The 27,096-nt window shown below is 47.0% G+C and overlaps 1 protein-coding gene and 1 non-coding gene across 2 annotated transcripts in view; one reads left to right on the top strand and one right to left on the bottom strand.

Moving 5' to 3' along the window:
• Window positions 1-24,152, top strand: part of LIMD1 (LIM domain containing 1) — a 60,565-nt gene extending 36,413 nt beyond the window's left edge. The window contains exons 3-8 of the mRNA XM_010945947.3: window positions 10,327-10,394; window positions 13,087-13,149; window positions 17,488-17,618; window positions 18,237-18,288; window positions 18,780-18,848; window positions 20,145-24,152. Of these exons, the coding sequence (XP_010944249.1) occupies window positions 10,327-10,394; window positions 13,087-13,149; window positions 17,488-17,618; window positions 18,237-18,288; window positions 18,780-18,848; window positions 20,145-20,282 (521 nt within the window). The 3' untranslated portion in view covers window positions 20,283-24,152. The remainder of the gene's footprint in view (window positions 1-10,326; window positions 10,395-13,086; window positions 13,150-17,487; window positions 17,619-18,236; window positions 18,289-18,779; window positions 18,849-20,144) is intronic.
• A 2,831-nt stretch (window positions 24,153-26,983) lies between these two features.
• TRNAR-ACG (transfer RNA arginine (anticodon ACG)) lies at window positions 26,984-27,056 on the bottom strand. Its single transcript has one exon. It is a non-coding gene; the product is annotated as a tRNA-Arg (tRNA).
• Window positions 27,057-27,096: the final 40 nt, after the last annotated feature.

Raw genomic sequence — 27,096 nt, 5'->3', positions numbered from 1 at the left:
CTTCAAATTTTCTGCCACACCCACCTCCCATCTCCTTCAGGGACTCCCATGGGCCCTTGGTTAATCATCTTGAAGTTGTCCCACAGCTCATTTAACGATCTTTTCATTTTTTAAATTCTTTTCCTCTCTTTTGCATTTTGGGCAGTTTCTATCTCCATGTCTTTAATTTCACAGATCTCTTCTCCTGCAATGTGTAATCTGCTTTTCATGCCATTCAATGTATCTTTCATCTCCAGTATTTCAGTTTGTGCCTTTTAAAAATACCTTCTGTGTCACTGTTTACCTTTTTGGCATGTGGAACAGAACAATAATAACTTACAATGTCCTTCTTTACCAATTCTAATGTCTGTGTCAGATCTGGGTTGACCTCCGTGGACTGGTTGTCCTCTGCGTCGTGGGTCATGTTTTCCTGCCTCTTTGCGTGCCTGATCACCTTCGACTGGATGCCACACATTGTGAATTGTACCTTGTGGAGTCCTAGATATTTTTATGTTTCATTAAATCTTCGGGGGTGCAGATAAGTTATTTGGAAACAATAATCCTTTCCAGTGTGGTTTTTATGATTTGCTAAGTGAGTTTAGATCAGAGCGCAGTCTTGGGCTAATTATTCCCCACTCCCAGGGCAAATTCTGAGTATTTTACTCAATGTCCCACAGATTATTATGACGTTTCCCCGTCTGTGTGGTGGGAATAGACGCTGCTTCCAGCCCTCGTGAACACCAGGCACTGCTCTCGCTCATCCTTTTGGACGTTTTTTTACCTGGAGCCATGGTTAGTTTCTTCACATGCATATGATCTGTTCTGCTAAATCCTCAAAGGGGACTCTCTGCAAATCTCCAGGAATTTTTTCTCTGTGTAGCTGTCTGTTCTCTGACCCAGGTGATGATGGTCTGGAAGAGTGAGAATGGAAAACAGAAAGAGAATGCATTTGTTAACTGTAAGGGAAAGAGAGAAAAAAAGACTTGGGAGTGGCTGGTGAAGAGAGAAGTAGGGTGCCGAGCAGGGCTGCCCAGAGTGTGGTCCTCGACCTGTGCTGGCCGGGAAGGAGGGGCGCACAGACATTGAGACCATTTGGAAACTTTCGTAACAATTTGACTGAGTGTATTGGGCTTGGATGGTATAGGTTTTGTTTTTCTACATTATTGTGTTTTACAAGAAAATAAGTCTGATAGATGGAAATTAAAAAGAAATCCCCCCCAAACCTGGCCCTTAACCACTGAGAAGAGAGGAGTGACCTGGAGGATTTGGATGAAGAGAGAGACGGAGGTGGACGTGATTTTTAGCTTCAGTAACTGAAAGTTACTGAAGGGATCCTGGCAACAGGAACTTACGCCACACACTTAGTATGGGCCAGCACCGAGCTGGTTCCCCACTGTGACCCTGGTTTGTCCTCCCCACATCACCCTCTGCCAAGGAACCCAGGACTTTAAGGGACCCGCCAGCCTCTCACTTCCAGGAAGTGGCAAAGCCAAGGACCCCAACCTGAGCGCTTTCTCCCTTTCCTCTTTCTGCCTTGTTCCTCGTCCCACTGGGGAGGGGTGAGCCTGTGGGATCCAAGTTGATCTGTTCATTGGAGCCAAGCCAGTCTGGTTGGTTTCTTTCTGTTGCTTTGTTATTAGCAACACCTTTTAAGGGTTAACGTATTCTGGAAAAAGCTGTTTGAAGAAGTAGATCAGGTAGACGTTTGTGGATAATGCAAGTGTTTATAGCTGCCCTAGTCCTAAGTGGCCTTCAGGGACTTAAATATACTTGTTCAAGTACTTGAACTGAATTTTTAATATTATCTTATTTTAATTAATTCAAATTTCCATACCAGTAGCCACATATGGCCAGTAGCCACCGTGGACAGCACAGGTAGGAGTTACCATTTGGAATAGTACAATAAAAACATGATCCATATAGTGGCTAACATTTGTAAACCTCAAACTCCCAAATTCATCCCTCCCCACCCCCTTTCCCCAGTAACCGTAAGATTGTTTACTATGTCTGTGAGAGTCTGTTTCTGTTTTTGTAGATGAGTTCATAGTGTCCTTTTTGGGTTTTTTTAGATTCCACATTAAGAGTGATATCATATGGTATTTTTATTTTTCTTTCTCTTTCTGGCTTACTTAGAATGATGATCTCTAGGTCCATCCATGTTGCTGCAAATGTTAGCCACTATATATAAAAACAGATTTTTAAAAAAATTGTCTTCAGTATAGCACAGGGAACTATGTTCAATATCTTGCAATGACCTTTAATGAAAAAGAATATGAAAACAAATATATGTATGTATATGCATGACTGGGGCATTGTGCCGTGCACCAGAAAGTGACACATTGTAACTGACTGTACTTCAATTAAAAAAAAGAAACAAACCACAATCCAAACAATTACTAGTTTTTACATTTCTCAGGAACTGTTCTCCTTGTTGGGAAAACCTTGCATTTTTACTTTTTAGGGAGGTATTTTGAAAACTGAAATTTGCTGTGAAGTCTTCACACCAAGGGCCAGTTACTTCTCCAGAATAGAGGTGTTTCTATTTCTAGAAACAAGAGAGAATGGTGAGCATTGCAAGTTTAGTTTTATTGGTCACATTAGATGGCCAACCTGTCTTTGTGTCATCCTCAACTGCCTTCCCTTCACCAGGGTACTCTGACTTTATCCACATTTTTCTCTTTTCATCTGAAGGTGTTCCCAAAGGCGTATGTAAAATAACTCATTTTCGGCATCTATGGGGAGCGGCGTTTTGAAGTGAATTCTTGATGAGTCTGTACGTACACTTATTAGTCAATATTTTATAAACTATTGTGATTGGAAAATAAAGAGCAACTTTGATGACCGTATGCTGAAGCTCTGAGAAAACACTTTCTTTGCTGTATTTTTCATGTGCACATCACTAGCTGTCTCCCGGTACAGGGAACTCCTCTGCCGGAAGCAGGGTGATTCTGAAACTAGAGTTATAAAGATGTAGCACAGACACACCCTCCCTTTCAACAGCTTCATGTTTGATGCTCATTGTTTAAGGACTGTCTGGGTCTTTTCTTAGCGCTTTTGTTTGACCAAGATGAATCTCATCAAGCGGAGATGCTGGTTCAGAGACAGGCCAGAGGCGTAGCCTAGCCCGTTGCTTCTCAGTGTGGTCCCCGGACCAGCACAGTCAGCATCACCTGGGAGCTCCTTAGAAAGGCAGATGCTTAGGCTTTTCCCAGACCTACTAAAGCAGAATCTCCAGGGAGGGGGCCCAGCAATCTGGTGTTTTAGCAAACCCACCCGGTGGTTCTGAAGCATGCTAACGTTTGAGAACCGCTGGCCTAATTTTCTGGTGTTCAGGCCTCAACCATTCCGTTGTATCTTCTGATCTGGGTGAGCTTAGCACAGCTCCAAGTGTGTGCCACCATGGGAAGTGTGAGGACAGTGAAACTTGTCACCTCTCAAGGGAGTCTGGTGGGGAAGAGGCGTGATTGGGAAGGCCAAAAAAGCCACCTTCTTCCCCATTCATGGTCTGAGACCTCCCTCTTTTGGGGCGAGGAGGGTAATGTAGTGTGGTGGACAGAGTCCTGACTTTGCATTAGAGAGACTGCATTCAAATCCTGACTCTTGGCGTTTCCTCCTGTGCCCGTGGATCAGCCTGCCTCCTGTTCTTGGAGGTATACTTTACCTTTTAAAAAATTAATCTTTAAAAATCTTTCGCTACACACGCACACAAAATCCCGACTCTTCTTTGCTTTAGCTGCATAGGCAAGTTTTCCTGAATTCGTTAGCTTTTGTTTCCCCATCTGCAAAATGAAGACTCAGTAAAACTGCATATAATACGATAAGTGGCGTTAAACTGCCTAAAGTGCTGGGTCACGTCGTGGCAGGAGTAATGAAATGACCCCAGCCAGCCGTCTCCACCGCTAGCCTGGAGTTCTCAGCGGGTTGTGCTGCTCCCACCTGTCCCGGTCCTGCCTGTGGTCTGGCGCCACCTAGTGGTGCTTGGCTGCTCTAGCTTATTTGTCCATAAGAGACGGTTCTGGGTCCTACACTTGATTGCAACTTTCAAAACAGTGGCCGCAATGCTAGGAATTTCCAGGTTAGTTGGTTGGTGTCTGTTTCATTGCCCAGATCTGGAGTGATTCTGCCTGGAAATACCTTCTCTCTGCCTCTCTGCTTCTCAAGATGAGGTTGCTTGCTATTTTCTGCCTGGCTTCACCTTCCTTTAATGTGCCTAGAAGGTGGCGTTCAGTCACCACTCAAGTTACATCCACGTAGATGCCAAGGCAAGGGATTTTTACAGAATTGTCAAGACAATTAAAGAGATACATGTAGGTAAAGTGCCCAGTGCATAGAAAGCGCCTTAAAAAATGAAAATGCCCTTCTCCATTCCCCGGTAGGAAGGGGGAAACTGGGTTCCACAGGTAGGTGTGCACTCAGCAAGCTTTAAACAGCACGGAAGGGCTCGTGATACAACGGGAACAAACATGCACATCAGAGTCAGACCACCTGGGTTCTGACATACCCAGTTTCTACCTGGGTGAGCCTCTCTGAGCCTGGGAATTTATGAAACGGAGGTGATAATGTTTCACCCACAAGTATGTGTTTTTATGATGAGAAAAGTAAACCCAGAGGATTGGGAGCATGCCTGGGTGTCATTTCCAGTGATTCCATAGATTAAGCAGTTCCTGCCTCCTTGCACCGCTCAGTGATATTGATATGTGACAGGTTCTGTTTCTGCATAATTCTTTGGCAAACCTTTTCCACGCCGACCAAAACCTAGAGTAGGTGACAGGGAGTGGTTTGTGGACGTCTCTGTGAAAAGCATGGGGCGGATGGGGACAGAAAGGGGGCTAATGATGCAATAACATGCGTGGCAATGATTTTGGACAGCTTTAAAATTTTTTTAGTACATGAAACTTCTAAATACAGTACTTGAAACATAGACGGCAATCAACAGATGTTGGTTTTTTTCCTCTCACTCTGACAAAACACAAACTAATAAATGTGGGTGTGAGACCCAGTTTCTAAAGTCAGGGAGTCTTTTAAAACTTAAGTGAAAACGGGAGCTTGAGTCCTTCAGAGTGGAGGAAGGCCCCACCTTCATGGGTCTGTGGGGGAGTCCTCAATTTTTTTTTTCGTTCATAAATAAAATGCAGACGCAGCCTCTGAGCCTCCCCGTGGCCTCTAGGGTCTGGACATGGGACTTCTCAGCTCTGGGGCCGGGTAGCAAGAGGATTTGTCTAGCCAGTTGGGCACTTTTTAAAATGATGATCAAAGTGATACCTACTCATTATTAAAAGTTTGGGGAAGTGTTGGAAAGTATGTGAAGGGGCAAACAGCTGGAGAAACTGCTCCCCTCAGTCCCCAGTCATGCAGACACCATACATGTCCACTCAGAGACGCTGTCATTCTTGAACAAATTTCCTCTCCAGTCTTTTTTCTTTGAATTTCTTCTTTACATTAGTGGGATTTTACTCTTTTTTTTTTTTTTAAACTTTTCACATTATTACATAAGGTCTTTAAAAAAAACCAAAAGTATTGTTTCTTATGTAGAAATTCTAGAAAAATTTAATCTAGAAATGTCAGAAGCAAAGGGTGAAATGTCTCTCTAGTACCATCTTCCAATGTATTTAGTCTGAGAAGAGAGGTTTTAAATATTGACAAATACAAAGTGGTGAGTGAAATTTACCTTTAATAATACGACCTGTCAGTGCTGTATAAAATTAGGTAAGTTTTAAAAAGAAGATTATAAAGTAGAAAGTGAAACTTCTCTTTAATACTATCAAGCAGTGCTAACCACTGTTCATTTTAGTATGCAGTCTTCAGTTTTTTTCCTATCAGTGGTGTGTGTGTGTATGTGTATGAGTTACTGAAATGGAGTTGTACCATAAATACAGCTGTCAAGCTTGCTTTTTTCACTTACTAATGTAATTTGAGTATCCTGTAGTATAAAGCATTTTCTGATACCACTGAAATACTTATTTGAATAGTATATTAAGTGATTGCATAATATTACATTTAAAAGTACTCTGTTTTGTGGGATCATTTCTCTAAGGCTGCCAATTTGGATCTAAGTAAACATTCATTCACGTTTCTGATTCTTTCCCTAAGCCAAGTCCCAGAGAGCCTCACTAAGTCAGAGATAAATGAAGTTTCCTCTCCAGGGAGTTTTTCATTTTACACTCTCCTCTGTAGCTTACAGAAATACGCACTGATGGCCATCACAAACAAATGTGATTGTTAAAAAAAAAATCTTTGCTGTTATCATAAGTGAGAAAGCTCTTAATTTGTGTTTCTTAGATGATGGAGGGTTCAACACTGTTGCATGTGTAATGATTTTCCTCTATAATTTTTGGAACAGAGGTTATCCACCCTCTCTTAAACCTGAAAGCTAATTCCCACTCAGATTCCTTAAACCTCCTGGACCCCCTTCCAGGAGCCAGAGCAGCGCGCTCTCCACGCCTTGGCTCTGAAGCGGCGTCTCTAGGAAGTCCCGTGCGTTTCCAGGCAGTCTCCTTGCTCCCTCTAGTGGCCTCCTCAGGAGCTGCAGCCTTGCTTCCTTTCCTCTCATCAGAACCGGTGCATCCCAGTGGGACATCCCAGTGGGACATCCCGGAAGGGAGCAGCAGGACGTGGACGCTCTACAGATGTGCGGCCAGACCGTGTGGGAGTTGTTCTCCTGCACTGCTGAGCAGCTCCTCTTAGGGAGGGCCGTTTGTGTCCTTGTCACCTTGGCTGCGGGGAGGGACAGAGGGCAGCAGATCAGCTCTCACCCTGCACCTGATGGGGACACCAGGTGGACAGGAGGCTCCAGTTGGTTCTCATTTTCCAAAACCTTGAGTCCTCTGGAATCTCTTTATAGAGGGGGAAATTATAAGCCAGGCAAGTAATTAAATGTCACTTCCACGGCTGTCAGGGGTTCTGTTAGTGAACCCCAGAATTACTGAGCTGGAGGCACTCATCCTGGTTACCCTAGTCTAGCAGAGTTGGGAAATGCTTGCAAAAGTCCTAGGATGGGAAACTCCTAGAACAGCTTTGACGGTAGGGCAGGAGGGAAGGTCTGGAGAGCGAAAGACTTGTAGCCTTCCAGTATGTGGGCCATACATTTCTCACTCCATTAAAGTTTGTTTCAGGCTGTAAAAATAATAGAGTCATTGCAGAAAAAAACTAATAAAAATCTACCATTTCCTGTACTCAGAGATTATGACTGTTAACATTTGGTATACATCTGTGTATACACACACAGACATTTTTAACCTCGTATTTAAATATTTCTCTGTGCCATTAAATATTTTTGGAAAACACAGTCTTTAATATGGCTTCATAATAGTACATATGCTATAATTTATCTGATAAGAATTAGACATTTGCTTGACAATTTTTTTGGTAAGCTAGTATAAACGATGCTGAGATGAAGATCTTTTAAACAATCTGACAGATTTTTTCCTTAGAATAAATTCCTGCAGTAGAATGTTTGGGTCAAAAATAATCTGAACTTTCTAAATTCTGTTGAAGTTTACTATTAAATGTGTCTTAAAAGGCTTGTTTCAGTTTCTGCTATTCCCGGCAGAGCGGAGAGTGTCTGTCATTGTCATTACTAACCCTGAGTGTTATTCTTTTTAACCTTTGCCAATCAGATAGATAAAACTTGGTATACTATTTTAACTTGCAATTTTTAAAGAGTCATGAGAAAAGTTAAAAATTCTGTTATGTTCATTGGTCATTCATATACTTTAGTCATTTGTCTTTTCCCATTCTTTGCCCGGTTTTAAAATGTTGGACTGTATTTGCATATTGGAGTTAAGTTCTTTTTGTCACATGGTACAGATATTCTTTCTAGGTTTGTCATTTGCCTTTTGGTTTATAGTGTTTCACCTACAGAAGTTGTGTGTGTGCAGTTTAAAAACTATAAGAAAGTTAAAAAAATTTTTTAAGGAAAAACTACAGGAAAGTACTGTAAGAAATAACCCGTATTTATGTACCACCCAGAATGCACCGACATTTATATGTTGTCATTTTGGCTTATTTTTAATAAAGGAAGTAGAATATTACAGATGCATTGGAACCATCTTGGTCCCCCCCCCCCCATTTCCCACTTCCCCAGGGCAGCTGCTCTTGTGAATTGAGTGTGTGGCCCCTTCCAGTCCCAGCTTTTATACTGTCACCACATATACAAGTATCAGTAAACAATATATGGGGTTAGTTTGTGTGTGTATGTACATGTGCTCACTTTAACTGACATGCACGCCATCTCATATTAATGCACCATTGAGCAAGTTTCCTCATTTACACCCGTGTATGTTCAGCTCAGAACAGTACATACAGATCTAGTTCATTCATTTTGATTGCTGTGTGGTGTCTCGCATCCATTGACCGTAACTCCAGATTCTTCCTCAGTGTGTTTCTCAATTTTTCCATTTTGAACATTGAAGGTGCTCTGGGCTTCTGGGTTTTCATTCCACTGCTGCTGTGAACATCCGTACCTGCGCCTCCTTCCGCACACTGGGGGGTCCCTACAGTGTGCTGTGGGTAATGTCAGCTGGCTCTTGCCAGTTCTTCCCAAAGCGGTCTTTCCAGTCAAAACACTCCCACAAGCAGCGTGAGGGTCCCTCGTGTCCCACACCTTCACCAAGACACGGAGTTGTCAGACGTCGGGATTTCTGCCCGTCTGGGAATGAGTATCTTCTCGTGGTTTTAATTTGCGGGTGCTGTTGCTGGTGGGACTGAACACCTTCTGAAATGGTTATTGCCAGCGTTTAACAGGTGTTCCCTTCTTTGCACCTTCCTTTGCTCTTTTTCCCCGTTGGGTTGCTTGTCTTTTGCTTATGATTGTTGGTGTTCTTTAGGTAGTTTAGATTCTAGTGCCTTGTTCTGTGTTGCAGCCACCTCCTGATGCCCGACTTCCTTTCCTTTTATTTCATTTATTGTCCTTAGTTAGACTGCTGCCAAGCCCTCCTAGTGTGAGGTTGAGTTAAAATTACAGTTACATCCTCAAGGAATGTAGCATATCCTCAGAGCATTAAAACGTTCTAGAGGAAGCAGAGGGATGGGGAGACACTGAGTTAACAGTGACTCTGGCAGCTACTAACACGAGGCAGAGGGTCTGCCCCGGCCAGGAGAAGGCAGGATCTTCCTAATAAGCCTAGTAGAGAGGCGGGGAAGTGGGTGGTCAGTGGTTGGAAATCCTTACCATGCCGAAGTCAAAGACCGTTGCCTGTATTTTTTTATAATTGCTTTTGTTTTTCACACTGAGGTCTTTAGTCCATCTGGAAATTTTTGCTTTCATAGTTGAATCTCCCTTCTTGTGGCTTTCCCCTGCATTGATGCTTTCACAGTCCTCTCTGAGCTCCAAGTCTTCATTGACAGTCTCTCCCCTGTCACCCTGTGCTCTTTGCCTGCCCTGGGGCATCACGGGCGAGGACACTCACTGTGTGAGGAGGGGACTTCCCTGTGTCTCAAGCACTGTTAATGTTTGTGACATTTGTGATTTCGGTTTCAGGTGGACTTCAGCCCTAAGGGACCTGATTCCACTCATGTTTAGAGTTCATTCCGTTTTTGGGTGGAGTCTGTTGAGTATGTTTCATGGGAGGTCCTGGAAGTGCTCTCAGATCTGGGGATACTGCAGAGTCACAGACCCAAGGTCTCCCGTGAAGATTCCCTGCTTACGTTGCACACGTGGCCCACTGTGTTTTCTCATAAGGGACCCCAGGAATTGATGACGTATGCTATTCTTGTCAGTGCCCTAGCTCTATGGAAACTAAAGTTACATCTAAGGAGTTGGGGTGCTTTGAATTTTTCCCACGCCTGCCCACCCCATTTAGATCAAGAGAAAACAGGAAGAACCATCATCTTTCCAACAATGTGTGTTTTCTGTCGTTCAGATGAAAAAAATATGCAAAAATAAGGAAAATAAGAAAGAGCTGACCAATTCATAGGGTTTCCTGATAGGTTGTCACCAGCATCCCCTGGGGAACATGTCAAAAGTGACAGTCCCCAACGCCTGTGGGAAACAGCAACTTCACAAGAGACTGTTGCCTGGTACACCCTCGTGGAGGTGTCTCTGCCTTCTGTCTCCGAGTGTCTCGCTGGCTTCTTTCTCAACAGACAGGGAGTGTGAGAAGTGGGTATAGAATGATTCCCAAGTCAGCCCCCGGTCTTCTTGCCAGGAAGACCCACCAGGATACCCTGTCTTCTGGCCTGAGTCTGCCTGTTGCCAAGGACCTCAGCAGTTTTCAGTAACTGAAAACTGTTATTGACAGTTGGCATTTTTGCATGTTTATTTCTGCTTAAAAAGATTTTGCCTTTCATTTTTCGCTTTTCACTGCATAGTAACATTTTCATTCCACCTTTGTGTTTTTTTCCCCCCAGGCCGGAAGCTGAGAGGAAAAGCCTTCTATTTTGTGAACGGCAAAGTGTTTTGTGAGGAAGACTTCCTGGTGAGTTTGTTGTCCGTGGTTCTCCTCCCCGAGGTCCTGAGTTAGAGTCAGGTGGGGGGTGCAGAGAGGCAGGGCCAGGCAGAAGAGTGCTTTCTCTCCATGGTCCCCAGTGCCTTCTGGAAGCCGGCTTGCTGGAGAAAGGGTCCTGACTTTCCTTCTTCAGGGGCACGGCGCGGCCCACGTTCCTGGGCAAATGACAAACCGCAGACTTTGTGCTTTTTGGGGACTTTTGAGTGGCGTGGTCTGTCCTCGTGTTTTGCCCATTTCTGCCTACCTCACCCAGCTCTTAGACCTCTGTCTGTGATCCCTGCCCTCCTGACTTCTCATCCATCCTGCCTGCTCCCACGCACCCACAGTCTACCCACATGCCAGTGACTCCCAGATCTGAACTCCAGCCCTGTCAGCACCTCTGAGGCCAGCTGCTGACATCTCCCTGCCCTCTGGACAGTCCCCAGGGTTGTCTCCCAGCCCATCCCCCAGCCCTTCCCACTCTGCTTGAAAGTCACCCAAAGCAGAAAAACTGCGTTGCCTGGGACCTTCTCTCTGAGAACAGTCTCCTCGGTTCCTCCTCGATCCCTCCTCCTTCCTGTCTCTCCCCTAGTGCTGCCGAGCATTGAGCCTGGTGCCACTGCGTCCTCCCCAGTCCTGCTTGGCTCAGGACATCAGCGTGGCTCAGCTGCCCCCACACTGCTGCGCAGTGTCACCCACCTACCCAGGCTCCTCCCATGCCCCCAGGGTTCCAAGCACACGCAGAAGCTCTCCATGGCCCTGGGCAGCCTCCCTCACAGCCTCGTCCCACTCACTCGGGGGCTTGTGGTTCTCTGCCCGCTCGGCATGGTCCCGTCCCTTCATGCCTTAGCCTGCACTGTTGTGTCCCTGCTTGGAAGGTCTTCACCCTTTGTTTGCCCAGATCACCCGACAGCGTTTGCATCCCCCGCCTCGCGGTGGATCACCCCTCCTCTGTGCTGCTGCCTCGGCTTGCCCTTCCCTGGCTTGACTGTAAGCAGCTGGGGGGGGAGAACACACTGCTTCACCTTTACACCTTCAGACCTAACACAGCGCCAGGCATGGAGTGGTGCTCAGTCAGTGGGATGACCAGTGTGAGACCCAGAGATGGCTCGAGGCCAGCTTCTTCGTGGAAGCGTGGACTGACTCATAATGACTTGTGTTTGCCAGTAACAGACAAGCAAATCTAAGCTGGCTTAAGCAGAAGGGAAATTCATTCCTGCGTGCCCTCGGGGGTCCTTTCCTCCCAGCGTTCGCTTCACTCTCAGGCGCTGTGTGTGTGGTGATCAGATGGTGGCGGCACACCAGAGTTGACTGTCTCCCAGCTTTCAGTCTGATGGGCCGAGGTCCCGTCCTGCTGCTGGAGTCTAATGGGCTCTTGGTGGGTTACGTGTTCATCTCCGGGCAAAGTCATGGGTGCTGGAGGAAGGCAGGGCTTGGATCAGCCCAGTCTGAGCCAGTGCCTCGCCTTGGAACCTAGTGTGGGGTCAGCCCACAGGAACCACGGGACCACAGGACTGGGGAGCGGGGCTGGATCGCAAATGAAAAAATAAAGAACTGTTACCCTAAGAATCAGGAGGAGGTGCTGGGCAGTAAAACCCTGCACCATGTGGTGCACAGTTGCAAAAAATTTCCCTTTTACTTTACACCTTCCTTTCTCTTACATCCCCACCCCACCCCCCTGCCATTAAGTTATGTTTGTGACATCTAAGCTTCTGTATCTTCCAGTGTGTAGCAGTATGTAGTATTTTTTTTTTTTCGGGCCTGCTTTGAACACTCTAATTTTTTCAAAGTAAACGCTTTGGGCCCTGCGGGACACTCAGCTAAGAGCATTGAGGGGGCGCCGAGAGGCAAGGGGCGGGGACAGGCCATGGCTCGCCTCGTGGCAGACCGCCCGCCTGCTCCTCTAGTAAGTTTTCTGAAGTGAGTTCCTGGTATCTTTTAAGACTCCAGCTCTGTGTGTTTGTGTGTGTTTGTGTGTGTGTGTGTGTGTGTGTGTGTGTGTGTGTGTATGTGTGTGTTGGTAAGGTAAATAATATTCATCAAGTTTCTTTCTATAAAAGTTAGTTTCATTGGGTTTTTAACCAAACCCAGACTTGAATTTGAATCTTGTCCTTCCCCCTAATAGGCTGTGTGACCTTAAGAAGATCACTTAACCTCTCTGAGCTTCCCTTTGCTTCCATTTGGGAAATGGTGTAATACATACCTTGCAGAATTGTTTTGAAAATAAGAGTGATAGTCTTAAACTTGAGCGTGCGTCAGAATCCCCTGAAGGGCTATGGAGACCCAGGTGGCCGGGCCCCACCCCTTGAGTTTCCAATTCAGTGCGTCTTGGCTGGGAAGCCCAGGGTTTTGCGTTTCTGACAAGTTTCTGGGTGATGCCAGAGAACTCCTTTTTGAGAACCACTGGATTAGAGAGCAATACCTCTCTCTCCGTGCAGCCTCTTACGCAGAGCCTGGCGTGTCGTGGGTGTCCAGGCGCAGCTGTTGGTGGGCGAGCGGTATTAGTTTGTGTGGCCTTTGCGGCAGAGGATATGCCATGATTCATGACGCCGTTGTCCGCAGGGAAATGACAGATTCCTGCATAGAGTGATACATCTTTCTTGGGATCCTCATGACGGGTGGGGAAGGAGCTAGGTTCATCTGCCCCGCCTGGACGTAACTTTCTTTTCTCTTTCCTCTGCAGTACTCTGGTTTCCAGCAGTCTGCTGACAGGTGTTTTCTTTGTGGTCATCTGATCATGGACATGGTGAGTGGGATCCGCCGAACAAGGAAGTAGCATGGTGGGAGGGGGGAGGCGTTCAGAGAAAAAAGAAGCTGGTAACTGAGGACAGTATTTCCTGCCTTGGTTTGTGGTTGTGGCTGGTTTTGTTAAGAAGACCTTATGCAGCTTGCTCCCTTGCTCTGGTGGGACCCACGCCTGGCTTCTGCCGGCACGGGCATCCTTAGCCGCCCAGTCCACGCGGCGTCGTGTGTCTGATGACGCGCCGTCCCCGGGGCTGTTCCCATCACACTGGCCACACCGGTTCTCTGGGATCCTCATGGCATCCCAGCTGAGACGCCAGACAGAGTGTGTTTTCACTGCAGAAGTCTAAGCCACTTTGGAGGCGGGGACAGGAAATCGGATAAACACAGTCGTTTTTGCCCCTATTCTTCCCAGCTTAACATTTCCTCGGATGAAGTTTTGGGGCCCGTGGCTGGTTCTGAGATAGCGGAGCAGGGAGCAGGTTTTATACATCCTGTTCCTCGCTCAGCCACAGCTCTCCGAGCTTCCCAGGGCCTCTGCTCCTTTATCTCTTCAGCGGGAACACTTCTTCCTTCCTGGCCTCCTCACAGGGTAAGGTTGTGAGGTTAACGAGCACAGGGTTCTCATTCTGTCTCAGGGATCAAGTTGTTCACCATTGGAGGGCGGCCCTGTCACATTTCTTTAATGTACTGGTCAGAGAAAATCACTATATAACATTCTTTCAGTTGAGTTAAATACCTCCCTAAGCTGATCCATTAATTCCTTTCTGGGGAAGGGAATTGCTAGTCGGTTTTTTTTTTGTTGTTTTTCTTTTACCTTTTTTATAGAGAAACAACTCAGAGGGTACACATCTTAAGTGTACAGCTGAACGAATGTCTATATATATGTATAGACCTGTGTGTAAACACCACGCAGATCAAGAGACAGAACACGTCCCACATGCAGAAAGCCCCTCTTCCACACAGATACCCACTCTTCTGACCCTGATGGCCCCAGATTCATTTTGCTGGTCCTGGAACTTCATTCAGGTGGAATCGTACAGTATAGACTCCTTTGGGTTTGCCTTTTTTCACTCAGGAAAATGTTTCTGAGGTTCATCCGTGTTGTTGCCTGTGTTGGTGGTTCATTTCTTCTCATCGCAAAGTAGGATTCCATTGTATGGATATAGTACTGTTTATTTATCTATTCTCCTGCAGATGGAGATTTGGGTGTTTTCCAGTTTTGGGGCAGTTTATGAATGAGCTGTTGGGAACACATTTATGCATGTCTTCTTTTTTTTTTTTTTTTTGGTGAAGTTTTTTTGTTTTGGTTTGGTTTTGGTTTTTTGTGGGGGGAGTAGTGATTAGGTTTGTTCGTCTGTTTGTTTGTTTTGATGGAGGTCCTCGGAATTGAACCTAGGACCTCCTGCCTGCTAAGCACACACTTTCCTACTGACCTCTGCCCTCCCCCTTCTTATGCATGTCTTTGATGGACATAAACACTCACCTCTGCTGGTTTTACACTGATGTGTATAAAACAGTGAACCAGAGCTGTTGCGGTTTGTGACCAGAACTTGCTGGCGTCCAGGCTCTGACAGAGCACAGCACAGTTCGGCCCTGTGAGCTGTGTCCACATTAGCCCCTGAGGCCTTCCTGGGAACAGGGCCCCCCAGCCACTCCCCCAGGGGAGGCAGGAGCCGCAACCCCTCACCCCACCCACCCCAAGTGCCTGCCCGGCTCCACGGGGCTCCATTTCTTTAGCAGAATTGGTCCTTGATTTTAGGTCCCTTCTGACCAACCCACCGTGTACAAGGCCAACAGTGTCCACATCTCTGAACATGACTATACCTTGTTCTTATTTCTGGTTGTCCTAAGCCTTCTTTACGACTCAGGGTATTTCATTTATCTGTTGCTACATGACAAAACTTAATGGTTTAAAACAACAGTGATTTATTATTTATCCTGATTCCATGAGTCAGGAATTAGGTCAAGGCTTGGCAGGGCGATTCCCCTGCTCTGTGTGGCATTGGCTGGGGTCACTGACTCAGCTGTGTTCAGCTGGTGGCCCAAGACGACCTCTCCCACTCCAGGCCTCTGTCCCCGTGGCCGCTAGTCTTACTCAGTAGTATGTCTTGGGCTCCCGTTCAGCAGGAGAGAGGGGGTGGAAGCTGTCGGTTTTCTTACATCCTTGACTTTAAAGTCTCAGAACATCATTTCTTCGTCATTATGTTGATCAAAGAGAGTCATAGTCCAGTCCTGATTCAAGGGGTGGAGGGGAGGATTCTCCAGTTCGTGGTGAGGATCAGCCTGTGAGCACAGAGACGGAAGGAACTGAGCTTTGGAGACCACCTCGACCCCACGGGATAACACGGTCTCCCTGGATTCTCGCAGGTCTGCCCTCTGACTTGGAAATTGTCAGCGAATGTCTGTCTGGTAGGGATACTTAGTCTTCAAAACCGAGCCCTTCATCGTCACCAAGAATTATAATAATACAGAGAAAGATTCCTTCAGATGCCACTCTTGGTTCTCCAGCAGGGCCCCAGTTGTCCAGCTCCTGGTGGACGTGGTCTGTCCCTGCCCTGCCTTTGTTAATAGAGGGGATACGCTGGGCTTGGAGGTTGGAACTGGGCGTTTTCCCACATGAAACAAAAAAAATTGCAGCTAGTCAGAATGCAGCAAAACGACATTTTATCCTACCACACTTCTGGCACCATGTGGGTTAAATTAATGTAAGGGTCTCTTTCTGCCAAGACAGCATTAGGCTGGAGGCAGAATGCATTCCAAGGTCCGGATTGCCAAGTAGACTTTGAAGCCCAGCCGGTTGTTCTTCCGATTTTGGCAGCCTGGGGAGCCTGGAAGGTTAGCGAAATCCCAGAGGGAATGAGGAATCAGGAAGGCTGGGATTTCAGAGGAGAGCTGGACCAGCAGGAAGTCCTCCTGGCCCCGCCCCGGGCTGCGGGGTGCGGCCTCCGCAGGCAGCGTCGGGCGCTGGGAGGAGCAGAGCACCGCAAGGCTTTCCTACAGGTCTCATGATGCTCTGCCAAGCTTCTCCTTGGTTCTAGGTCCCCATCCCACCCGGGGATGCTGACGACCATTCAGTATGTTCCTTGCTGACAGGTGTTGTGGGGCACACTTACTGGTGTGATTCTGGAGTTCTGTTGTTTGTGCTAAGTTTCGTGGTGCAGGTAATCACAGAAATGAACCTGCTCCTGAGTCATCGAAGGTGCTTTCAACAGTAAATCACAGAAAGCCCAGACTCAACTCAAATGAGAGGTTCTCAAACTTCAGCACGCATCAGAATCACTTTATTAAAACACCCTGGGGGAGGGTATAGCTCAAGTGGCAGAGTGCATGCTTGGCATGCATGAGGTTCTGGGTTCAATCCCCAGTGCCTTCTCTAGATGTAAATAAATAAATAAACCTAATTACCTCCCCCCCAAAAAACCCTACTCTTCAAAAAATAAATTAATGTCACTCTTCAAAAAATAAATTAAAAAACCCCACCTGCTGCTGGGAGAGGGCCTGGAAATGTGCATTTTAACAAGTTCCCAAGGGATATTGATGCTGCAGGTCCAGGGACCATACTTTGAGAACCACTGACTTAACAGGAAAAATGTTTTGTCTCACCTAACAAGAGGCTTGGAGATAGGCAGTTTGGAGGTGAGTTAATCTGGTGACTCACTGACACCACCAAGGACGTTCTTTCCATCTGCTATCTCCCAAACGCCAAGTCTAGGCTCTGCCTTGGTTTCAGGATGGCCTCTTATGGTCCAGATCAAATGACACTGAGAGAAAGAGGGTGCCTGGGGCTTTCTCTCCATTGCGTTTTAAAGCAGCAGTGACAAAGAGGCTTTGCTTACACTTGGATCTGAGCTGATCCGGCCTGAGTCACAGCTCCTGGATTATCACTGTAGAGTCAAAGCTGCTTAGAAGGGGCACCCAAGAGGGAGAAGTTAAGAGGTTTTTCCAGAGCTCTGCCATTTCCTTGTGGCGTTTCCTGTCATCTTTCCGTGTACTGGCTGCTTCCCAGATCTGGGGTGGATCCTTCTGAGGCCCTGCTTTGCATCATTTCCTGCAAATAATCATAAAAGTTTTTCTGATGGAGAGCCCTCCAGATTCCTTCCTGGAGGTTTATGAAGTGTAGGAGAAGGATCCTGTTTGGTTTGCCCCTGTTTACACAGGTAACTAGGTTAGCCTGTCCTGCCTCATCATCCTTGACCTTGGTCCAGGTGAAACAGGGATGAGGGAGCTCCACGTGGCACATTCTCCTGTGGTCCCTCAGCCTGACATGTCCCTCCCTCCCACTGGCCCTTCCTTCCCCGCAATCCCCACTGAGTCCTGGCATCTTCCTTTGCGCCCCCAGATCCTGCAGGCCCTGGGGAAGTCCTACCACCCTGGCTGTTTCCGCTGTGTCATTTGTAATGAGTGTCTGGACGGAGTGCCCTTCACCGTGGACTCAGAGAACAAGATCTACTGTGTCCGGGACTACCACAAGTAAGGCGGGACAGGGCGAGAGGAGCTGAGCATGGAAGCCACGCTGGCTGAAAGTCAGCGGAGGGCAGGGTGGAACCCCGCTGAGGCACGTCACCTGGCTGCTCGCACCGTTATCCACAGGGCAGCAGACGTGCAGTGGTTTGGAGGGGAGAAGCTGGGGTGTTGGGGGTCCGCTGATGCCAGTGCAGACAGGAACTGGTTAAAGAATTATGTGTACTGGAAAAACAGAACCCCAAACCTGTCATCAGACTCCTGGCTCGGCCTCTGAAGGAACCTGCCAAGCCCCATGGCTGCAGCTTTACCAAACTTCAAAAGGCACCGATTCAGTGCTGGTGTCTGCCACCCTTGGTTTGCCCGGGCCTGTACGAGGCACGTGAGGGGGGTAAGCAGACAGGGCAATCTCTGTCCCTAGTAGAGTGAGGGGACCAAATGCGCTTGTTACCATTGGGGAACCATCCCAAAGCGATGCTCCCAGGAGTGAGCCAGGCCCGTCCATGAGGAGAGCTGGAGGGAGGAGTGACTGGCGGGAGGCGGGCCCGGCCGGCGAGGAAGGCTCCAGGCATGTCTCCCAGAAACACCACAGTGTACACTTCACTGCTTCTTCGCTTCTCCCACCAGGGTGTTAGCCCCCAAGTGTGCAGCCTGTGGCCTCCCCATCCTTCCACCTGAGGTAAGATGCATTTTCAGACCTGCTTCTGGGGTCTTCCAAGACATGACTTATCTCCCTGAGTCACTGACAAGATCTGTGTCCTGTCCTTAGACAGGAAAAATCCTTCTCAAATCTCAACTGGGAAATAAATGGAAGAAGCTCCTCTCCCATTAGCTGCCTCCCGCAGCCCTGTGTCCTCTCACCCTGTTTGTCCCTGTGATCAGGTCAAACTCTCTGACCTGATATGACTCCTAGATTAGCAGATAGGCAGAGAAGCAAAACCAGCTGGGTTTTTTCAGTGTTGACTCTGACATTCCAGAAGGTAGAACCACGTCCCTCCCACTTCCTCTCGTCTGCCACATGGGTCCTTTGTCCTGCCGGGGTTAGTGTCCACAACTGATTCCTGCTCTTCTCAGGCTGCCTCCTTGCTGCTTGGACCCCACCCCCACCCCAGGGCAGTGGAGCCCGATGGCCCCCCAGCTACCCTCTTGTTCTTGCTTTCGTTGGCCCAGGGCTCAGATGAGACCATCCGTGTTGTGTCCATGGACAGAGACTACCACGTGGAGTGTTACCACTGCGAGGTAGGCACCCCGTGCCCTAGATGCGCCCACCAGACCTGTTCTAGAAGTCCAAGAGGGAAGCACCACAGTTGATGGGGGCAAGACGCGGGCAAGGGGCCGCCCCCCAGAACTGACGGAAGAAGGGGATGCAGCCCGCTTTGGTGGGGGTGGGGAGGTGGGAGAGGACGCAGATGTTGGGATACAAAGGCCTTTACTATTTTCTCTGCATCTGTAACCACCAATTCCAACCACCAAAACGGCTGTGGCTGCCCGCCCTGAAGTTGCAGAGTGGAGGGTCTCAGGGAGCGTGGGTTTCAGGTCCTGTTTGGGGGCCAGATTGTCAGGCAAGTGTGTGATTTGGGAAACAGACTCCCTCCCCTCCAGCTTGTAGACCGTCCTATCTGCCAGGAGACCTTTCTCAGCTGAGCCCCGGAGATCATGAGGAACCACCCCCCTCCCGCCATGGAAAGGTGTGAAGGCACGCCTTTGGTGGGTGTGAAGGCTGGTAGGGCCCCTTCTCTGTCGTGTGTCACACCCAAGCTAAAGGAGCCACTGGTGCTCCGTGACTGTCCAGAGAGCCAGGGCTGTGCAAATGCTTTAAGTGCCCATGGAGTTTCAGCCAGAATTAAGTGGATTTACCTGGGGACAGAGATTAGGTTTATTTAGTGACGCTGTCAGTGGGGAGAGCAGCGGGTATGGGTGACATACAGCTTGGTCCCACTGCCAGCACCGAAGAATTAGGTGGGAATCACTGTCAGTGGTACCCAGGTGCTGGAGAAAAAGGTAAAGACATTCGCTCAACCGCACTTTGCACACTTTCCAGACCAGTGCTGTCCCGTAGAAATTTGAGAGCCACACATTGAAGTCATGTGTATGATTTTGTTTTCCAGTAGCTGCATTTAAAAAGTAAAAAGAATCAGGCAGGATTAATTTTTGTGGTAATATTTTACTCAACCCAACATACCCAAAACGTCATCATTTCAACACATAGTTGAGATCAAAAAGTTTTCATGATAGTTTATCTCCTTTTCCTGTCCCAAGTTTTGGAACTTGGGTATGTGTTTACACGGACATCACATCCCATTTCCAACCAGCCCCATTTCAAGTGCTGGAGAGCTTCGTGGGGCCAGTGGTACGGGTATTGGACAGCGAAGTCCAGACCCTCACTGGGTGGGGGACTTGCGTCTCTGCACCGGCGTTTTCTGCCGGGACAATAATCACATGGCGCCCTCTGCTGGTGTCCGGGACTGTGCGCGGCCTCCGTGTCACTCTTGGAGTCTGGTTTTGCCACTGCTAGACCTTTTTGCCTCACCCCAGGACTGCGGTCTAGAGCTCAATGATGAAGACGGTCACCGCTGCTACCCCCTGGAGGACCACCTGTTCTGTCACTCCTGCCATGTGAAGAGGCTGGAGAAGGGCCCCTCGGCCGCAGCCCTGCATCAGCACCGCTTCTAGCCAGAGCCTCCTGCAGACCTCACGGCGGGGATGAGAAGCCAGGGTTGCACAATGACAAGTCCGCCGGTTAATTCCGTGGCCCCTGGGGTGGGATTGGGGTCAGGGGAGTGGAGGAGGGAGCAGGTGATTTCCTGAGTGTGTGCCTGGGGGGTGCCTTTCCTTTCATCGGGGAAGGGATCGCTGCCCGCTGCCCGTCTGGTATTGTATGTTTTCCAAGTGCCTTTCTCCGCTGCCACGCCTTCCTCAGATTACTCAGGAAGATGCTCCAGCAAGTGCGTGGCATGTGACAGGAGATCTCAGTAGTGTGCCTGAGTGAACCCCTGGTCCCCTCTGGAAATAGTTCACACTTCAGAGGGAAAGGTTTGCACTGACTTCATCTGAAGGAAGATTTCAGCTGCCAATACGTTCAATCCTTTCCCTTTGCTTTGGAAAATACTTGCACCCAGACACCCCCTGCCAACACCCCCCTCCGACACACAAACACACATAATTTAGGACTTCCCTCCACTCCAGAGCTTCAGTTCTTCCATAGAATGGCTGCACATTTTAACTGCATTATTGCAAGAGGCAAGCTCTGACGTGTGCTTTGTATCTTAGGAGGAATTTACTTGGTAAACCAGAGCCGAGTTTGGAAATAAGGGAGACGGGGTTTCCTGCTTGTACCCTGACAGCATTCTGTGGGCCCCTGCAAATCTCACTCCTTAAAGGCAGCTGGGGGCCCGACAGAGGTTGGTCCTATTCTAGCAAAGTGTCCTGTGGGACGAGAACTTGGTGCAGGCACCAGGCCTCTTTCGCCCGCCTGTTTCTGATTTCTCCCTCTGGAGCCCTCGGGAATCTGGGACTTTGGAGCTGCTCCTGCAAAGACAGCTCTTGGGATCTCCCGTGGGCCTTCTCTTGTGCCTGTTTTCACTTATTTACCAGTGGGCTCTTTGGAAGCCTGCCCACGTCCTGAGACCTAGCCCCGTAAAAATGAGGAGAGTTTTTGTGTGTGAGATCTCAGAGCCAGCATGGGAGAGAGTGCCTCATGATAAGTTATTATACTCATTTCACAGGCTCCTCTCTTGCCCAATTCTTGGCACAGGCATTACGTTTGAAGAAACCAGTATAAGGTACACTGCTTTTGTCTATTTTTTCCTTTTCTTTTCTTTTTTCTTTTTAAATTATTTCCCACTACTTTCAGTCTTCCACACACACAAAATACCTCACAGAAAAGAGTTTCAGACTAAGGAGGAATTCGGCCATCATGCTGGACTCCCCCCAGTGTGTGTAAGGAATCTCTGGTTTTACCCAGGCCAGAGTCCAGTGGGTCAGGGCACTGTAATCTTAACTAAAGTTCATCTTGGAATAGATCAGATTGAAATTAGGTGCGTGGTGCAGTCATCATGCTGGCTTCCCCAGGGGGCAAGGGCTAAGGGAGGGCCACACACTGGCCAGATTTCAAGGCCACCTCTGTACTGAAGAGGCGAAATTTGTCCTGTGTGTCACACTCCTGAGGCCGGAGGTCAATACCCCTTGGAATTTCAATGAGAAGAAAGTGTTTAAAAAAAAAAAAAAGATTGTCTGGCATTTGCCCTCTCAGACCATGAGGAGGGCCCCCGGGCCTTGTCGCAGGAGGGCAGGCAGGGCCGTCTCACCACTGCCAGGTGGGCTGGGAGCACCTGCCCTCACTGCCTCACCTCACACACGGAGTGAGGGGACTGGGTGGCTGGGCCTCCAAGGGCGGTCAGTGGAACCCAAAGGCACAAGGAACTAGCAGACTATTCCTTGGGCTCAGCTCCAATTCTAGGCCCAGTTTGGACTCATTTAGTAGCAGTTGCCTTTAAGAAGCACAGAACGGTCACCGTGAATTGTCTTTTCCATTACTATTAAATGCGTTCTGTTGGCATCCTTTGGCCAGATGTCACGTCAGCCCAGGCTTTCACTGGTTCCTTTTCACAGGCTGAGCCTCCCAGAAATCCATGAGCACATGGGGCTAGGTAGGTGAGCTCTGGGATCGCACCCAGCAAGTCACCCAGCTCAGCCTTAGCAAGGCGGTTGAGCAGATGGAGCCAGCCAGTATGTCTCAGCCTGTCTCTGCCGAGCTAGGCTGGCTGACACACCTTTCTTTGCTCCACTTTCAAGTCCAGCAGAGCAAACATTGCCCTGGAGCCACATCAGAAGTAGCAGGGATTTGTTTGCAAATTGGGTAACAGTTGCCCCTTGAACAGCACGGGTTTGAACTGCATGGGTCCACGGATATGTGGATATTTTTCAGTGGTAGATACTACAGTACTGCACGGTCCATGGTTGGTTGAACCCTCAGGTGCCGGGAACCGTGGTTATGGGCAGCCGACTATAGTTTATATGAGGATTAACCTCCAAGTTGTTCAAGGGTCAACCGTAGTTTAAAAATCTGTGATTCATTTTTTAAATGAAAATTTTCAAGTGGCCTGGGTTGAAGCAATCCCATATCTCAGCGAACACTTTATACCATTGAGAAGAACAATTAAGAGAATCTCTGGACACCCTAGAAATCCCAGCAGCGACTTCTCTAATGACCAGGCTCCGTGGAGAGGGTGTTGGGTAGGAATCTCGCACCAGTTTTGTCTCCTTCTCAGGCACTTGCACAGAAGCCATGAGTGGGTGCCCACTTAGGGTATTTTAAACTTCCTATAAATTATTAGCCAAGTAGAGCTGTAATGGGGTTGTATTCATAGGCATGTAGAAGGAATGCACAAGCACTCTGTAGACCAGGATGAGTAAGTTTGTTTTAAAAGGTAGAGCAAATAGCCCTGTCCTGAGTTCCCTAGACAACTCTTGGACTTTAGATAAACAAGGAGAATTATGGCCTGATTCCAGACCCCAAAGCCAGCCTCCAGCCTTCTCCCTTGCCTCACTTTTCCTGTTAGTTTTTCTTGGCCCCTCCTCCCCCTCACCGCCAGGGTCATTCAAAATCTGCATGGGTGATCTGAGAAAAGCCAATAATCCCGTTTGACCAGTTATATCAGGATCCTCTCTCTCAGATGTTATCCCCCCATCTGTAGCTGAGTAAAGAGTGATTTGTTTGTTCATTTTTCATGCCAAAGGGCACTGAGTCCCATTGGGTCACTGCCTGCATGTGGCGGCAGGGCTTTGCATTTCTCCGTGTTTAGTGCTTTCAAGAAAACCTTTTGGCTGAGCCCACTGCGGTTGTGCCACTGAGTCCCGGGTCCCCGGTACTATAATCAAGGAGTTCTGATCGTTTTCGCGTGCCACCATCACCTTGTTTCCGCGGGCTTGAGTCATGCGAGATGAGAAACAGAAATGTTAGAATTTGAGAGAATTATCTGCAATTCACGCTCCTTTGCAGTCTGTTCCTGTGTACCATTCCCCATGTGTGTGGAAGCATGAGAGCTGGGATGGTCCCCTGACAACCTTGCAAAGAATATGTACAGGACTTGACCCCAAACCATTGTAGCTTGACGCACTTGTTAAAACCGTCAGCCAGGAAACCAAATTCTTTCTATTCTCCTAGGTGCCAGGAATAAGTCCTGATTTCCCAGTTCCTATTTGAAACGACTTTTAAAAGCAATAGGAAAAAAAAAGAGGAAGATATGTTAGCTATCTGTTGTTCTGAGCCAGAACTGGACGGATGTGGGAAATTTCCATGTAGTGTATGAAAATTTCACTCTGCAGGGAAATTATTTTCCTCTGTGTCTCTTCTTTTACTTTGATTAATTCAAAATATCATTACTCTAAAATTATTCAAAGTTTCACTGTTACTATAAAATTATGCAGAATATTGTTACTATACAATGATTCAAAACTTTACTGTTATTGTAAGATCCCAAATACCATGACAATAAAACTGTCTTAATTTGTAGACTATTAAAGTGATCTCCAACAAAATGATGTTGACCGGGTCTTTTGTGTATGTGGAGTAAGCAGACCGTGCTTATTGCTGACAGGATTTGGTTTTCTAGATCTCTAGATTCCTAAGGGAGCACATGGATGTCGAAACTGAAGGGTCTCAGAGTTTACTCTACTCACAAGGTAATAAGCTAGCATGCCATGGTTTCGTGGATCCTGGCCAAACTTATGAGACTCCTACATCAGTGACAAAGGACACTTTATTACTCATAGCAACAGCAGTGGCATTTCACCCCATCAGCCTTTGCCCTGGTTCCCTGAGCTCCAGTTCCTATAGGGCCCTGTGAAGAGGGCCAGTGATACCTGCACATACGGGGGGCTGCAGTACAAGAGGACCCAAGCTCAGGGGGACCACTATCTTTTATATAGCTTCGTCTACATATACATAAAAATTATATTTGTATTTACATAAATAACAAAATTTCACTATAGAGAAAACTTGGCTAAAGTTGTCAATTTTTATTACCTACACTTGGCTGATTTCTTACCACTGATTTCCTCAGAATTTGATTTTGACTTATTTGGCCTTTAAAAACCCCAGAAGAATGCCTGTTTCTGCTCAGATTAATTTCAGTCTCACTGAAGGTTCACAAAGGCCTTGGCTTGTATTACACAATTGGCAAAGAAAGGTTAACCTTTGTGTCCTTAGTTCTGTGGTGGCAGAACTTCTACATGGTGACATGTTCAGAGAGCCCGGCAGGAGCTCTCTGCGGGGCAGTGGTGGTTCAGCTGGAAGCATCCTTTTCCTGAAGAGTTGGCTGCAATTTAAATCCCCATTTTATTAAAGGAGCAGAACTGTCCAAGTGCCCAGAGCTGGTGAGTAGATGTGGCATCAGGACTAGAGATGAGGTCTTCTGATTGCTAACGTGGGAGGGGGGTGAGGAGCAGATGTCATTGCCATCTATGTCCAGATGGGGAATGGCCCTGAGTCTACTCATGGGGTGCACAGTAAGCCCACAGGTGGGACAGCTTTGGGGTCAAAAGCCCAGATTCAAATTCTACCTCATGGTCCACCACCTAATTGCTCAATGTCTGTAAGCAAATTTAGTTCCCTCATCTGTAAAAATGGGGCTAACCATCGAGCTTAGTTACGGGACTGTTGTGGAATTGACTGAATTAGTCCAAGAGCTTAGAACCCTTAATTGCTCTATAAGAGTTACAGGTTTAAGACGTACTTGATCTTTCCATTGGGATGACTAACAAAATAAATTACAAATGGGTTAAAGTAAATAGAAAAAAAAATACAAACACAAAACAATTTGAAAAGAGCACATATGCAATAAAAGAAACCATAAGGTAAAATATTGGTAAACTGGAATATATAAAAGTGAAAATTACTCTAGGTTCAAAAATATTGTAAGAAAAAGGAAAATGTAAAAGATAAAATTGAAAAAGATTGTAATGTGTCTGACAGCTAAAGATTAATATCCTTAATATATTAAAAAGTTTAACAAATCCATTAGAAAAAAATGAGTACACATATCAGAATATATATGTAATAAATGTAAAAGGAACTTCCATTTTTCAATTATGAAAATTGTAAAGAAATCATAATGAAATTCATTATACTCAGTGTTACCATGTAAGGAAACATGCTGTTGAAGGAAGTGTGTATTTGTTTAGTGTTTTTGGAAGGCAATTTGAAAATATGTACCAAAGTCTTAAAAACGTCCGTGAAATGGATCTTAAAAATGTCTACCTGACATTTAGATGTCTACCAACATCTAGAAATTTATGACATATCAGAAATTATTCAACAGCATTATTTTTAAAAAAGTGTTAAACTGACAACTCAAATTCTCAACAAAGAGGATGATGTTTAAAATACCTAGTTCTCTGATGGGCTATCTTCAAAGAATAATGACCTTAAATCTCAGACAAAAAACTAAGGGGACACAACGAGAACATAAAGACACTTCTGATACAACCTCAAATTTGAAAAAAACGTACATGTGTAGGTGTATTTATACTAAAAATGTGGAAGAAAAAATGTAAGGGAAAAAATTATAACGCTAATAGTAATGATCTCGGGATGGGAATTTGCATTATTTTTATTCCCAGTAAATTTCTGTATTTTACAAATTTCCTATAATTTCCTCAGGAGGAAAAAACATTCTTTTGGAGAAAGAAATTGATTTAATGATTAGTTAATGGACAGCGTCGGACATCTCAGCCACTGTTCAGTTTCGACTCCCCTTTCCACCGTTGACGGTTCGGTCCTTCTCAGGTCTCCCAGCCAGGCAGCTACAAAATGAGGAGGTAGGTAGGTAACACACTAGATTACCTGAGGTCTTCATACTGTAAAAACACCCATGTGCTAAGGTTTTCCGATGGAACTTGGGGTCAGGAGCTCTCAAAGGACAGGGCTGTAGACTCCGGCACTTTGCGGACCCCCTCGCGCGCGCGCAGCTGCACTGTACTCAGAGCTGGAGCCCACCCCATCCTGGTAAACCGGGACTGCGCCGCTTTTCACATCACCATGCATGGTGGTTTCTGCTCCCCAAAGGTGCCAGACTGCTGCCTTAAATGCGCTCCAGCCACAGCACGCCCTCACATCTCCAAACTACCACCACTCCAGATATGTTTTCCTTAATGTACTCCGTTTACAGAGTCTTCTCGTGTGCATCATTAATAGGGCGCTTGGCAATTTACAAACCTCACACAACTCCAGGTTCCAACCACAGCTTAAAAGATGACATTTCGGACAAAGTGGCGTTAAAATTAAAGACATTTAACCTTCACACTTTAACCAGAGTCTTTTCCAAGGAGACCTTGTAACATCAAGCCCAGATGTGGCGAAAAAAAGTACGCCTCGAGCCAGCCAGGAGTCGAACCTAGAATCTTCTGATCCGTAGTCAGACGCGTTATCCATTGCGCCACTGGCCCCGTACTACTAGACTTCTTACTGTAACATAGATCACTCCTT

This window comes from Camelus bactrianus, chromosome 17 (genome assembly GCF_048773025.1).
Source record: "Camelus bactrianus isolate YW-2024 breed Bactrian camel chromosome 17, ASM4877302v1, whole genome shotgun sequence".
Taxonomy (NCBI): Eukaryota; Metazoa; Chordata; class Mammalia; order Artiodactyla; family Camelidae; genus Camelus; species Camelus bactrianus.
Note: the sequence above shows the minus strand (reverse complement) of the source record. Positions and strands in the feature narration are given on the sequence as shown.